General features: G+C 43.0%; 1 protein-coding gene across 1 annotated transcript in view; it reads left to right on the top strand.

The window, feature by feature from the left end:
• Positions 1 to 16,267, top strand: part of CHP1 (calcineurin like EF-hand protein 1) — a 39,160-nt gene extending 22,893 nt beyond the window's left edge. The window contains exons 3-7 of the mRNA XM_074957063.1: positions 6,151 to 6,231; positions 9,438 to 9,565; positions 10,772 to 10,833; positions 12,221 to 12,343; positions 14,254 to 16,267. Of these exons, the coding sequence (XP_074813164.1) occupies positions 6,151 to 6,231; positions 9,438 to 9,565; positions 10,772 to 10,833; positions 12,221 to 12,343; positions 14,254 to 14,307 (448 nt within the window). The 3' untranslated portion in view covers positions 14,308 to 16,267. The remainder of the gene's footprint in view (positions 1 to 6,150; positions 6,232 to 9,437; positions 9,566 to 10,771; positions 10,834 to 12,220; positions 12,344 to 14,253) is intronic.

Raw genomic sequence — 16,267 nt, 5'->3', positions numbered from 1 at the left:
TTCTAGTTTTATCTAAAATTTACTGTTTTTTGTGCTCTGATGCAAATACCACATCTAGAATATAAGTATGGCCATACTGGATGAGACCAATGGTATCCAGTCTTTTGATAATGGCCAGTGCCAGATGATTCAGAGGAAATGAACAGAACAGGGCAATTACTGCGTGATTCTTCCTTCCTTCCCCAGGGCGTGGGCTTGCATCCCTGGCCATCTTTGCTAATAGCCATTGGTGGACCTATCCTGCAGGAATTTATCTAACTTTTTTTAACCCAGTTATACTTTCGACCTTCAACATCCCCTGGCCATGAATTCTAGCTGACTGTGCGTTGTGTGAAGTATTTGTTTTAAACTTGCTGCCTATTACTTTAATTGGGTGACCCCTAGTTCTTGTGTTGTAAAGAATAAATAACACTTCCTATTCACTTTCTCCACACCATTCATGATTTTATAGACCTCTATCATATCCCCTCTTAGTCATCTTTTTTTCTAAGATCAACAGTTCCAGTTCTTTAATCTGTCATATATGGAAGCTGTTCCATACCCCCAGTTATCTTTGTTGCCTTTCTCTATAGTTTTTTCAGTTCAGACCTCTTTTTTGAGATGGGTTGACCAAAACTGCATGGAGTTTTCAAGGTATGGGTGTGCCATGGATTTGTACGGTGGCATTATGATATTCTGTCTTTATCATCTAACCCAGGGGTGGGCAAACTTTTTGGCCAGAGGGCCATATCTGGGTGGGAAAATTGCATGCACGACCATGAATTTAGGGCTGGGGCAGGGGGTTGGGTGCAGGAGGCGGTGTGGGAGGGGGTGCGATGTGCAGGAAACGGCTCAGGACAGGGGGTTGGGGTGCATCAGGGGGCTCAGGGCAGGGGGTTGGGGGTGCAGGACGGGGTGCAGAGTGCGGGAGGGGACCAGGGTGCAGGCTCCAGCCCGTCACCGCTTACATGGAGCGGTGACGGGGCGGCAGCAGTGCACAGTGAGGCTAAGGCAGGCTCCCTGCCGGCCCCGGCCCCGCACCCGCACCCGAAGCAGCTAGCACCACGTCCCTGGAGGAGGGGAGGGCAGAGGGCTCTGCGCGCTGTCCTCACCTGCAGGTACCTCCCCTGAAGCTCCTATTGGCCACAGTTCCCCATTCCTGGCCATTGGGAGCTGCAAGGGGGATGGTGCATTACTAAGAAGACTGCCTAATCATACTTGACTTGCCAGAGATTATGCTCCTTTTTTTTCTTGCTCAGTAGGATTTGACTTCAAATTTTTAAAAGATGTCCTTTTGTCTTTAACCACCTCTTACTTTGTTTAGCCATGGTGGCATTTTTTGACCCTCATACTGCAGATTTTTTTTGTTGGTTTTAAATTTGGGGGTATACATATAGTTGGGGCCTCTGTTAACAGTATTTTTAGGGGGAAAAAAGTTTCCATGCAGCTTGCAGGCATTTTACTTCTATGATTATTCCTTTTAATTTCTGTTTAACTAGCCACCTCAATGTTATGTAGTTCCCCTCTTTGAAGTTAAACGCTACTGTGGTGGGTTTCTTTGGTATTTTCCCTCTTCAAGGATGTTAAATTTAATTACATTATGGTCACAATTACTGAATGGTTCAGCTATAGTTACCTCTTGGACCAAATCCTGCGAGTCACTTAGGACTAAGTCAAAATTCCCTCTCCCTTCGTGGCTTCTAGGACTAGCTTCTCCAAGAAGCACTCATTAATGGTGTGTATAAATTTTTGTCTCTGTATCCGGTACTGAGGTGACATGTTCCCATTCAATATGGAAACAGCTGAAATCCCCCATTAGAGAGGCTACAAAAACAGAAAACCCAGTAATCTCCCTGAGCATTTCACCTTCACCATCCTGGTCAGGTGGGCTGTAGTATATCCTACTGCTAGTCTTATTATTCAAACATGGAATTTGTCTGTAGAGATTCTGCAGTAGTGTATGAGTCACTTTTTTTTTTTGAGTCACTCAATTTTTTTTACTATGTTTGATTCTATGCTTGCTTTTGCGTATAGTGCCACTCCCCCATCTCACCTGACTCACTTACACATTTGGTCTTCTTTGTATTTTTCTGCTTTGCTTTCTGTTTTTTCATTTCCTCTCTACCAGTTTCTCTTCTAATTCTTTCTTCCACTTCTGACACATGTTTCCCAGTTCTCTGGCCTGGTCTACACAGGGAAACTTCCTGTGTGTTTTGTGTTTGAAACCAGCATAGACGAAGCTTTGCTCTCCTTGCCAGTTTTCTCCTCCCTTTATTTCACTTATTTCTCTCCCCACTTCTCCAGTAGTTCCTCTTCTTTCCCATTTCCTCACTTTTGGGAACTGTCTTCCATTTATCTACCCCCACAGCTGCTGTCACATTCTCTCTTCAGTTCTTTCCTCAGTTCTACACAGTGCTGCTCCCTCTCTTGGCAGACATCAGGGAACAGCACTATGTGTGATCACCTAGTCAAGGAAGACCGAACATAAGAGAAGTAGCGGGTGAAAGAATGAGTGGCCAGTAATGGCCCTGCAGATGCTTGGGACAAGGCAATGAGATGGGTGTGTCCCCCATGTTGGGCTCCTGTGTTCCCTTCAGAAGACACATCCCACAGCTTAGAAATGTATAGCCTACCTAGAAGCTACTAATTGTTTGCAGCAGAAACTCTTGTATAGTACTGAAAAATGTCATGGACGCTCTTTATTATGCAGACTAACCAATTTGCAGTTAAAGATCATAGGCAAAGCAACCTTTAAGCAAGGTTTTAGTAGAATAAGGTTCCTGGAAAGTCTCATTGGGAGAAGCCTGTTGCTATGGCCCCATGAATAAGGAAGAAATAGAACATCCAATTTCCTGTAGGCTCCGGCCTCAGCCAGGTGAAGTAGGTCCCTAATGACTCTGAGGGGCCTTGGGTGTATAAAATGAGGTACAACTTGCCTCTCTGCATTCAGTTATTTTTATGGCTTTTACAGCTATTCCAATTATAATACCTACCCCATAATGTCCCCTTAATGAGCAAAAATAGAAGCGGATTTGAAACCTAGGGGTTACTTGTAGTTAATCGTTAAACTCTTACCATAAACCAGGCACAACATGAGGCTGAAATGTTGAATGTAAATTCTCTGAAGCTGAAATTTAACAAGCAAGGAATCTGACATTGTGTCAATGGAAAATTCTAGACAGGATGTGGGAGTAGTTGGTTTCAGTGGCTTGTATACATTGGTAGGGCCCTACCAAATTCACACCCATGAAAAATGCGTCACAGACCGTGAAATCTGGTCTTTTGTGTGCTTTTACCCTATACTACACAGATTTCGTGGGGGAGACCAGCTTTTCTCAAATTGGGGGCCCTGACCCAAAAGAGTTGCAGGGGGGTCACAATGTTATTTTAGGAGCAGTGCAATATTGCCACTCTTACTATGACACTGTCTTCAGAGCTGGGCGGAGAGCAGCAGCTGTTGGCCAGGCACCCAGCTCTGAAGGCAGTGCCCGCAGCAGCAGTGCAGAAGTAAGGGTAACAGTACTGCAACCCCCCTAAAATAACCTTGTGACCCCCCCGCCTTGCCACTCCAGCTCCTTTTCGGGTCAAGACCACTACAATTACAACACCACGACATTTCAGATTTAAATAGCTGAAATCATGAAATTTATGATTTTTAAAATCCTATGATCGTGAACTTGACCAAACTGGACTGTGAATTTGGTAGGGCCTTACACATTGGAATTTGAGCCAAAACACTGTAGTTAAAATGGCTTTTATCCCAATGTAGGTGCTTCACCGCATCTTTGCTTCACAGCATCTGTGTGCTGTGCCCCTTGTCTATTTCAAATACAACCATATTGAGGGGGTTGAGTTACAACATGGCTATCTATTTTTGATGTATAGCTGCGTCTTAATCATGTCTCTGAAGATTAACACAGGCATGGGCATGCACAGGGCAGTAGCATTGTTCGGAGACAGTTAAAAAAAAATTGGTCATTTCCCCACTGTACTCTAAGATCACACTCTGTTTTAACCATGTTATGACAAATATACTATAATTGGGACCAGTGTCCTCTCTCTCATTTTTTACATACATGTGTGGAATGAATTTTGTTATGTGCACCCAGTATGGAGGCAATGTGTGACACATCGCCTCCATATTGGTGCACATAACAAAATTCATGAGGTGGGGCCGAGGGGTTTGAAGTGTAGGAGGGGACTCGGGGCTGGGGCAGAGGGTTGGAGTGTGGGGGGGATGAGGGCTCTGGCTGGGGGTGCGGGCTCTGGGGTGGGGCTGGGGATGAGGGGTTTGGAGTGTGGGAGGGGGCTCAGGTCTGGGGCAGAGGATTGGGGTGCAGGCACAGGGGTGAGGCCAGGGATGGGGGGTTTGGGGTGCAGGCTGCCCTGGGGCTGCACGGGGGAGAGAGGACACCCCCCCAAGCCCTCTCTTGCCACAGCAGCTTAGGGCCGGGGGAGAGGCGCCTCTCCCTGGCTGCAGCAGCTCAGGCAGGCCTGGCCTGAGCCAAGGGTTGGGAGGGGCTCCTCTCCCCTGCCACGGCAGATCCATGCTGGGGGAGAGGCAGCTGCACAACCGCACAGCTTAGAGGGAACTTAGATTGGGACCCCAGCAATAGTTACACTACAACTGGGTCCTAAGTATAGCAACAGCAGGAGAAATTTTAAAACTAGACTGGAAGAGCACTAGAGAAAATTGTGGGGAGCAGTTCCCACTGACAATAGGTGAGACTAGACTCCATAGGTCTCTTTCTGTCTAATGTTTATAGTTCTGTGAAGTGGTAGCTCACAATTGTCTCCAGAATGTCCTCATGTTCAGGTTCCTGCATTACTAGGCCTGGTGCTTAGAGAAGCTTGAACTGACTGTCGTCTGTATCACCACTTCATTTGCTTAAGACAGTTTTCAAAAGCAACTAGTTCTTGGGTGCCCAACTTGAGACCTTTTAGTTGAATTTCAGAAGGGCTGAGTGCCCAGAGCTCCCGTTGATTTCAAGTGGAATTGTCTGTGTTTAGTATTTCTGCAAATCTGGCACAAGGTCACAAATTGGGCACCCAACAAAGAAGAGTTTGAAATTGCTTCTTGGCAGAAATGTGTTTAAACTTTCAACCGGCATTTTAGTACATCTTGGCCTCTACCACTAATTAATGCCTTAATACCTTTCCAGCTACAGGCCTAAATGAATAAGGAAGTCTTGTACCAATTACCAACTGTTATACTGATTGAACTTTTTTTTACAAACCTAGCAGTATAACTATAAAGGTGCTTTATTGTTGCTTATTTTGCATTCTTAATTTGAATAAGCTATAAAAGTACAAACTCTTTTATACTAATGTAACTTTGTCTACCAGTGTAGTTTTTAAGCAGCACACGTATTTCATAAAATCATAGAATATCAGGGTTGGAAGGAACCTCAGGAGGTCATCTAGTCCAACCCCCTGCTCAAAGCAGGACCAATCCCCAATTAAATCATCCCAGCCAGGGCTTTGTCAAGCCTGACCTTATTTAGTTTCGATGGGTGCCTATAGAAAATTGCTACTGTTCTAAAGTAGGGAACGCTTCCTGTTTGAAACAAGCTCAAATTTAATTTCCACAGCATTATTTAAATATCTTGATCAGACAACAAAGGGTCCAGACAGAAAGAAATCAAAATTTAAAACCTGAAAATTGATTAGTGGCTTTTGGTGATATCAAGACTGTGATACATCGCTCCAGATGAACTAATCTAAAATTCCTTCCAACTCAAGTGACTCTGTTCCTAAACACAATTTACTTTAGTTGTTACTTGCTTTTCATTATGTAGCTTTCTTTTCCTGTAGCTGCGTATTGTCCAATCATTCTAGAGGGATAACTAAAATTTTTTGGTAGATTTTCTTGTACAAATTGGTATTCACTGTATCGGAGAAGTGCTATTAACTTGATAAATTAGCACTATTATAGGCATGTAATGTAATACAAACTCAGCACTATTCTCCTTATCTTGGTGCCATTAATAAACTTTTAACAGCTATTGCACTATTATGGTTGGAAAGCAAACAGCAAAGTACTTTGCTGAAGAAGTAAAATCCAAATGGATGTACTGTATTGTGGATCCTCTCATTAGACTTTACTCAGTCTTTATGCAACTTTCTCTACAGCTAAGTTTATGAAGACTCTCATATTCTTGCTTCCCTTAGCCGTGAAGACTTCCAACGGATTCCTGAGCTTGCCATCAACCCCCTGGGAGACCGGATTATCAATGCCTTTTTCCCAGAGGGGTAAGTTCCTATTGAATGCATTTCCAAATGGTCTACAAGTTTTGTGACAAAAACTGCAAAGTTCTAATCAGAGGTATGTTTATGGTTAAAGCATGGGAGTAGGAATTGGATACCTGGATTCTATCTTCAATCTTCCCATGCGTTTGCTGTGCGACTTTGGGCAGTCACTTAACATCTTTTTTGTATGGTTTCCAATCTGTAATATGGGGACACTTGCCTACCTTATCGGAGTGTTATGATCCTTAATCAATACTCAGTTCTGGTTCACATGTCAACCTATTCTCCATTCCTGTTATCTTGCTGCTGAATGCCTCTGGTGACAGTCCAAGAGCCTTGAAATGTGTTTAACCATAGGCGCTGACTTTCTTTCATGTGGGTGCTCGGCCCTCCCCCCACTCCATCCCTTCCATGAGGCCCTGCCCCTATTCCAGCTCCTTCCCCAAATCCCTGCCCCGACCCCACCCCTTTCCCCACCTCCTGCTCCTCCCCCTCCCTCCCGGAGCATGCTAAAGCTGCCAAACAGCTGTTTGGCAGCGGCCAGGTGGGAAGTGCTGGGAGATAGGCAGAGGAGTGGGGATGCAGCATGCTTAGGGGAGGAGGAGATGGGGTGGGGGATGAGGGGAGCTTGGTTGCCGGTGGGTGCACAGCACCCCTAATTTTTCCCTGTGGGTGCTCCAGCCCCAGAGCACCCACGGAGTTGGCGCCTATGGTGTCAACTACTTATGTTAAACAATCTGTTCCACCTTGTAGTTAGCTGTGATGCTGAGTACATTTCCCAGACCTAAAGAACAGCTCTGTGTAAGCTTGAAAGCTTCTCTCTCATTAACTGAAGTTAATCCAATGGAAGCTATTACCTCTCCCACCTTCTCTCTAATATCCTGGGACCAATATGGCAACAGCAACCCTGCATAGAGGAGACAATACAGACGTATCAGCTACAAACTCACTTCTAGCACTAGTATCTCTTATCAAGCAGCTTTACTCCCTAATTGTCTGGTTCTCCACCTTTGGACTTTCTTTAAACCACCTTGCCTTCTTCCCAGGATCGTCAACTTCAATGAAAAGTGACATTCAAGTGTAAGGTTTCAGAGTAGCAGCCATGTTAGTCTGTATCCGCAAAAAGAAAAGGAGGACTTGTGGCACCTTAGAGACTAACAAATTTATTTGAGCATAAGCTTTCGTGAGCTACAGCTCACTTCATCGGATGCTTATGCTCAAATAAATTTGTTAGTCTCTAAGGTGCCACAAGTCCTCTTTTTTTTTTTTTTTTTTTTTTTTTCTTTTCTTCAAGTGTAAGCTGCCTTGTCCTGCACCTCAGTCTCCAGCTTGGCAGACTGTCAATCCATCAGCTGTAAGGCCTCTTCTTTGTCCTTGTTCTTCTTGCTGTCTTGATGTAGTCAGTCACATAGGTGCCGACTCCATGGGTGCTCTGCACCCACCGGCAGCCCAGCTCCCTGCCCCACCTCGCCTCCACTTCCTCCCCTGAGTGTGCCACATCCCCGCTTCTCCACCTACCTCCCAGCACTTGCCGCCGCAAAACAGCTATTTTGCTGTGTAACAAGCTCCAGGAGGGAGGCAGGAGGAGCGGGAACGTGGTGCCCTCAGGGGAAGAGGTGGGGCCGGGGTGGGGATTTGGGGAAGGGGTTGGAATGGGGGCGGGGGCAGAGGGAGTCAAGCACCCACTGGTACCAGCAGAAGTTGGCGCCTATGGTCAGTTGGACCCTCCTAGAGACACTTTCTCTGGGATTCAGAGACACTGCTCTTCTAGATTACTTTAGTATCTGTCTGATCCTTCAGTATCTTCTTTGGGGATGCCTCCTCTTCCCCTTTCTCTATAGGGGTTTGTCCTGGGCCTTTTCTCAATAGGTAATGTCAACCTGCTACATGGCTTCTGCTGCCACCTCAATACTGATCCTCAAATGTGCATCTGACATCTTGGATACCATACCACCAGCTAAAACTTAACATGGCTAAAACCAGACTTTTCTTTCTCTTCCCCTCACTGTTTCAAATCTCCAAAATTATCCATTCCTATTGCCAGTGCCAAGACCCTTGTCCAAGCCCTTGGATGTCTTTTGCAATTTCCTTTGGGCTTACTGATGTTCTCCTCCCCCACACGCCCCCAGCTGATCAGTCCAGAAATCTGCTGCAAAATCTTTCTTGCCTGTCACTCTGACTACACTCTGCATGGGTTGTAGTTGCTTCACTGGCTTCTCACCCTCCAGTTCAGTAAGCTGCTTGCCTTGAATGTCTGGCATAAACTGCATTTCACCTAACCGCTTCACTTTGTTCAGAGCACCTTTGTGTCATTCTGTGTTCTCCTATCTTTTACCTACCAAGCTCTCTCATGTACCTGGAACTCCCTTTTTGGTCCAGTGTCAGATCTCTGCCCTTCTCCCCAGTTCCTCCACGTTGACCCACTAAGGGAAAAACAAGATTGGCTTATGCCTTTCTTCCTCCTTTGTTGGATAAAAAGGGCCTGAGAAGAGAGGTCATAGGTAATGTGGTTTCCTGTAGTAAAAAGCTTTGTACAAGATTTCAACAAATTATTCTGGGGTTCCTGAACTTCTGAGCTGCCCAACTTGAGGCACCTTAAAGGGGCATGATTTTGAGAAAGTGGGAGCTCACACTTCCTGAATTTAGAGCTCTTTTAAAGTGTCAAATTTGACACCCAAAGTTCGTCACTTTAAAGAACTAGTGCCTGAGATTTTCGGACTCTACTTGCACCAAACCTTGTTCATTTCTAAATTTTGGTTCCTCATTTTGTGCTTCATCTAAGAAATTTTGAAATGTTTTAGAAATCTTAAACCCCCTACAACAGTTTTGAGGTGAGTAAATATACCTATTTTATAGAAACTAAATGACTTATCCAACCTCACCTTAAGAAATCTTGATTCTTTTTACTACCTCAGACCACACCTCCTCTCTACATTGCGTCATGTATCCACCAATAATTCTGCTACTGCTCTTGAAAACACTTGCAATTCCTGGATGACCACAAGGAAATTTCCCTCTACTGAAGGAGACCAAGACGACAAGGGCTTGCTGGATGTAAATAAAAAATTTATAGAACAATCAATTAACTTGCCCCTACAGAAATACCACAAAGGGACTTGTTTGGTCACTGAAGCTTGAGTTCACAACTGCAATAGACAACCTGTATTATGCTAAATTTTAGACAATTTACCTGTTGTAATACCTTGCAGAGAGGACCAGGTGAATTTCCGTGGATTCATGAGGACTTTGGCCCACTTCCGACCCATTGAAGATAATGAAAAAAGCAAAGACCAGAATGGACCAGAACCACTCAACAGCCGGAGTAACAAGCTGCACTGTAAGGAACTTCACACTCTACCTGGACAATTCCATTCCTTGCCTCCTGGCTCTTTAGTCTTCCACCCTCGTTTCCTGAGAGAGTGACCCTACACACACACTGTCTGAGCTGACATACTGCAGTACTTATTTTTAAATACAAACTGACTTACTAACTCCTGTAAGTAGTAGATTGTAACAGAGGCAGCCATAGCCATTTCAGAAGCTAGTAGGATATGTTGAAGCTTAGTAAAAATGGCGTTACGTACAGAGATTCTCAGAGCTCACTGTGGAGACTTGATTATGCTGGACTAATTTCAGCTCTTTCCTAAATGTCTCATGACAGGATGCTGTGGTGTCAGAGCAGTTCTGAGAGATGCTCTCTGGAAGTAGAGTAGTGTTCCAGCCATGAATGGGCCTTCCAGTTCCCTTCCTTATACCACTTGCTATTTCTCCAGTCCTTCATATGATATGGTATTGCCACTCATCTTCACACCTCCATCCCACTCTCCCCCGTCATGATTGTTCCTTATTCTGCTTGAAGCATATGGTCAGAGTGGAAAGTGGATTACTCCTATATACTAGGTGGTCTGCAGCAGTCTTCTGATCAGCATTCTCTAGGCTCTGATTTGACCATATACTTAAGGCAAAGTGTAGGCCAGTCAGAGAAGTGACAGTGCAAAGATGATTCCTTATGGAATTAAAGAAATACATTTAGGAGGGACAGAAGCTCTCATGCTTGAGGGTTAGAAAGAAACTTCCCCTGCAAGCAGGCTATTTATAGAATTGTCCATTATGGAGGCTGCTGTGTCTTCCTGTAAATCTAATACCGACCACTGTCACGTTGGATACTTAACTAGATGGACTACTGGTTTGATCTTGAAAGGTAATTTCTAAGTGGCTGTTGTCTCTTGACAATAATGTGCAATCCTCTGAAAAGGACTATATATATTGAGACATTAGCAAATTGCAGGAACAAACTGATTATCGTGGTAGGTGGGAACTCTGAATTATATAATTCTATAAAACATTTTTAACAGGATCTTATAAAAGCTGTAGTCTAATATTTACATCATTGGTCATTTTGTAATGACCCAACAGCTACATTGCTGCCAGCTTTCAGACAACCATGTTTTTGAGTGCATGAAATTTAAATTTACATATGTGGGTGGGGAAGGTGAACAAATAGTACCTGAATTCAGCTGACTCATTCTCACCTTCCCTCTAGTTGCTTTTCGACTATATGACCTGGATAAAGATGACAAGATATCCCGAGATGAGCTGCTTCAGGTAAAGAGCACTTTGGGCTAGAATGGGACTTAAATTGAGTCCGCTGGTCTTCAGATGACCGAGCTTGCAACTTTAACCCTTAAAAAATTCTTTCCCTAAGAATGCTTTTTGTAAAAGTGAAATTGACCTGCTCATCACATTGACATGTGAAAGATTTTATTGGAAGTTGGGCACTTGGGTGACCTTCTCAAAAAATGTGCCATCGATCTAAAACCGCTTTAGAATATGGAAGAAGTCTAACGGCGGCCTTTGATCTAATAGTTGGTGCATCTGCAAGCAACTGTGGTTAGACCAGTTTTACAGGCCATTCAAAAATGTATGGCTGACTGGACTCTGCCTACCTGTAGCTTCAAAAATGTGGTGACTTTTGTCTTTCAGTCTCCAGTAAGAGCATAGACTTCCTACTCCATCAGAAACTTCAGCAGAGCATTAGGTTAATTTTTAACATGTTTGATTATTTATGGATGACTATACTTCCATTGGAACAAAGACTTGAGCAGATGTAACCTGCCCCTACAAAACAACCCACCATACTTAGTTTTTATGGCAGAGACGACAAGACTAGGTATGGGTCTGTTTTTTGAGGTGGATTAGTTTATCTGACCAGTTCTTTCCCATGGGGATAAAGCTTTTGTTGCCTTCCTCCTGGATGGAGAAAAGCAACAAGAAATCAGTACTGTAATGGCATGGATCTGCATATCAGGCTAGATTTGAGTAGGGAGTAACTGCATTCTACTAATCCTGCCAAGTAGGCAGTAATTTGTGGCTCACGTTGAGCAAGGAACTGCATTTGATCAAAACTGCTCACTTCTGTCTTCAGCACAGAAAAGCACCTTACAAACTGGCAGGAAGGAGAAGAGCTGACTAGTGCAGTTTTGATTGCATATCTGCAACTTGCAAGGCTTCAGAAAGCAACCAAACAATCCTAAACAGGGAAAGGTCAAATCAAGCAGTTGTCAGTCTTGTTAAAAACAGTTGAAACTACCAGATTTTTAAAAAAATTATTCCGAGAATCCTATTCACTCACTTTGTAGGAGCTCTTTTGAATTCCACTTTTTGGGGAATGAGGAAGAAGCTTGCACTTCTGTTCAGGGGGCACATAAAGGCATCCTTGTATATTCTGTATTTGTGTGGAGGCAATTTTGGTCAATAGGTTTGGTGTACAAGAGGAACTGAAAATCTTGATCATAGAAAACATTTCCAGACAGTAACAAGGGTCCTGCTGTGTTCTATTTACACAGGGTTGCTACTTGGATGGTATCCTTGTTCCGAGTACTGTGCATAAACTCTGCACAAGGCTTTCAGAATAATCTTCCCATAACACTCTTAGCTTAAAGGTTATTTATATAGTGATATTCAGACTTCCTGGGCTTTCTGTATCTTGCAGGTATTGCGGATGATGGTTGGTGTAAACATTTCAGACGAGCAGCTGGGCAGTATTGCTGACAGGACAATCCAGGAGGCTGATCAGGATGGAGACAGTGCCATCTCCTTCACAGAGTTTGTCAAGGTTGGGAATTAACCTTTTGAACTATGGAAGTGATTGAATGTGGTCATCACTGAGCAGTCACATAAATAGTTGGAAATGAGCCAAAAAGATACTACCCTTCATTTTTGCAGTTAGTGTAGCAGTCCTTCCCAGTATATCATAATTCCCCTGTGCCCTAGCAGAGGGAATGAGATCATAGCCTCTTGAAGGGCAGGGTTCCCTTCTGGGGCTGTGCTGCCAGTGTATAATCCCTCATCAGCCTGTATACCTCTTCTTCTGTGAACTTTTTCTTCTGAGGTTATGTAGCTGGATCTGTTTTGAATTTTTAGTCAAGTAGATTTTCAGGCAAGAGGCCCACCACAAGGGTAACTTTCTTGTGGGAGAGAGTTAAATGGCCTGTGCCAGGAGTCAAACTAGGGAAAAAATAGTGGTCTTCCAAGGTCCACCTGAGATCCCAAAATGAGACCCCGATCACAATAGATCAGAAAATGATAATCCACTTCCTTCCTTGAGGCTTGCCTACATGGGGAAATTGGCTGGCACAGTTATAGCGGAATAATTACTCCATGTTCTTAAATAGTCACCCAGGGGAATTATACTAGCATAACTAAAGCAGAGTAATTATTCTTCTGTATCTGTGCCAGTCAAATTCCTGATGTAGACAAGCCCATATACCTTGTCCAGTAGTGAAAAATGATAGAACCTCGGGAATGGACGTTGTTCGTAACTCTGAAATGTTCTTAATGCTGAACAAAACGTTTTGTTCTTTCAAAAGTTTACAACTGAACACTGACTTAATATAGCTTTGAAACTTGACTATGCAGAAGAAAAATGCTTTTAGCCATCTTAATTTAAATGAAACAAGCACAGAAACCGTTTCCTTACCTTGTCAAATCTTTTTTTAAACTTTATTTTTTAGTAGTTTAACACAGTATTGTACTGTATTTGGTTTTGTTTCTGTTGCTACCTGATTGCGTACTTTTAGTTCCAAATGAGGAGTGTGCTTGACAAGTCAGTTTAACTCTGAGGTTCTACTGTGTAGTGTTGATACTTGTCACATGAGTTAAAGGTTAACAACCTCTTAACAAAGGAGGATAGTACACACTTCTTAGCTGTTTCTGGCTGTCTGGAGATTGACATTACTATATTAGTATCAGAGGGGTAGCTGTGTTAGTCTGGATCTGTAAAAGCAGCAAAGAGTCCTGTGGCACCTTATAGACGAACAGATGTATTGAACCATAACCTTTCATGGGTGAATAATGAACACAAATCAGATATTAGGAATGGCAATATACAAAAACCTGTAGGAGAACACTTCAACCTCCCTAGACACACAATAGCAGATTTAAAGGTAGCCATCCTGCAGCAAAAAAAACTTCAGGACCAGACTTCAAAGAGAAACTGCTGAGCTTCAGTTCACTGTCAAATTTGACACCATCAGCTCAGGATTAAACAAAGACTGTGAATGGCTAGCCAACTACAAAAGCAGTTTCTCCTCCCTTGGTGTTCACACCTCAACTGCTAGAAGAGGGCCTCATCCTCCCTGATTGAACTAACCTCATTATCCCTAGCCTGATTCTTGCTTGCATATTTATACCTGCCTCTGGAAATTTCCACTACACGCATCTGACCAAGTGGGTATTCACCCGCGAAAGTTTATGCTCTAATACATCTGTTAGTTTATAAGGTGTCACAGGACTCTGTCGCTATTACTATATTAGTTACACTTGGTTCACATTGTGGTTTTCTTAATTTTTAAAAGGAAAGCTTAGCTTCTGGGGCACAGCATTAGCAGCCTCCAGATGAAAGACTGGCTTGCCAGGATGCCCCATACTCCTCTTGATTGCTTTTTTAATATCATTCAACATTTTAACTGGAACAAAGCTGTGTACATAAGTGACTTAACCAGCTGTCTCTTGGTTTTATTGCAGGTTTTGGAGAAGGTGGATGTAGAGCAGAAAATGAGCATTCGATTTCTTCACTGATAGATGGGAGACCCATTCCTTACCACTCCTAATTTCTAAGGACTAGAACTCCACTTTCTCCCCACCATCTTTCCATAGTGCATTGCTACTGGTGCATGGAAAAACACATCTGCAATCCCTCACCAGCTTGTTCCACAAAGGTGAACATTCCCTGTGTAGCAGGAACAAAGGGAAGTGGCTGCAGTGCAGCTCGGAATGGAGCATTTAAAAAGTCCCTATTTCAGATTTTTCCTCTGCATTGCTGTATGACTATAATGATCGCCTTTCCTTCCTATGTATTGCTGCTGCAAACTTACTCTTCTGGAGCTCTACATGTAGGAAGCCAAAAAGGGGGGTAATATCCCACAGAAAAGCCATCTGAATTTTTTTTATTGGGAGTAGTGTATAGTGTGAAACCTCAGCTAAATCATTCCTTCAGTAAGTCCTAGGTGTCAGAGTAGCACTGCCTTTTTCCTTTCCATGCTAGTGCAACAGAGCTGCCTTTTTTGCTCCCCACTTGGTTTTTTTTCAAGACCTTTCTTCCCCCTTTCCAGACTTGCCCTTTAGAGCGACCTTAAATTAATCATTTAAGTCATGTAGCTTCTTTCCCAGGACTGTAGGATTGGGAATACTGTGCCGGTTCTGAGCAGTCTCAAATGCTGTGACTGGATTCTGTAGAATTAATCCACAGTGGGGAGAGGAATCTGTCATGATTGCAGGTTGCAACTTCTGTGGAACAAACTGGACTCCACACAGTGATTCATAACCCTCAAACGACCCCAGTACCAGGTGCAGAAGTGGCTGTCTTAAGAGCAGCTTGCAGGCTCTGACTGCCAGTGGACCACAAAGCACCCCTCCCTAGGTTGCTTTTCTGTATGACTGTTCCTTCCCACAGGGCACTCTTACCTCCACCATCACAACTTGCTGCTTTCATTAGTGCAGATTTATTTACCGGTGTTTATAATTCAAGAAAACTAGCCATGCACAAAGTTTGATTTCATGTCATTGTCACCATCCAGTGGTAATAGCTCTAGTGACACCTTGTGCTGCTTTCATATTAATCCTTAGATTATTTGAAAACCAATTTTTTTTTTGGTAACATCTATCTGAGCCCCACCCTGGCTGGTGGATCTGCACTGTGGGTGTTAGTTTAGCTGCACTTGGAACACTTTCATGGAAGTTTAGATACAAGTGTTTTTAGGGAATTGCCTAGTATATCCCAGTTCAAATTAAAAGGTGAGATTTTAAAATATAATATTTTGATCAGATACTTTCCACAAATCTTTATGAAACCAACACAACTGAAAGGATAACTTTTTTTAAATTAAAAACTTAACAGCAAGACTATATATTAAATCAAGGATTCAAAAGCAATGCATGTGTTCAGTTGTTAACCTCCAAATTCATTGGCTACACAACTTCTTGTGCACATGTGGATAAGTCAACAAATGATCTGACAACCAATACAAGTGGAGTGTCTTGAGTTGACTTGGAGGTCCATCTCTATGGAAGAATCAGTGTTTAAGTGATTCCACACACCTCCACATCATGTGTTAACATAAGTTTCTGTAAGTATTGAGCTAAGATTCAACCCTCAAATGGATTTCTTTAGTTCCTTTACTTAATTGTATTAAGGAATCCTTCAGTGGATTCTTCAGACACTCTGTTTTTGCAGAAAGATGTTGCACTTCAAAATTTTCAGACTGCAATTCAATAGTAAGGCTGGAGAATTGTAAAAGATTTCTGTTTTGTACAAGAAGGAAACATTCTGGTTTTATGACCATATGTAAAATAGGAATTGTAAAAAGGAAAGGAATGTGACTTAACATGGAAAGGTACACAAGATGTTATAGGCTTTGATTTGCTTATTTAAAAGATTTCTCTATTTCTTCTGCCTGTGTAGTTATAGTCAACTGTTGTGCCTTATTGTCCCAATGAGTTCTGTATTTATCAATCCATAAATAAGTCTTCACTGTAAAAA

Source organism: Natator depressus, chromosome 6 (genome assembly GCF_965152275.1).
Source record: "Natator depressus isolate rNatDep1 chromosome 6, rNatDep2.hap1, whole genome shotgun sequence".
NCBI classification, from domain to species: domain Eukaryota; kingdom Metazoa; phylum Chordata; order Testudines; family Cheloniidae; genus Natator; species Natator depressus.
Note: the sequence above shows the minus strand (reverse complement) of the source record. Positions and strands in the feature narration are given on the sequence as shown.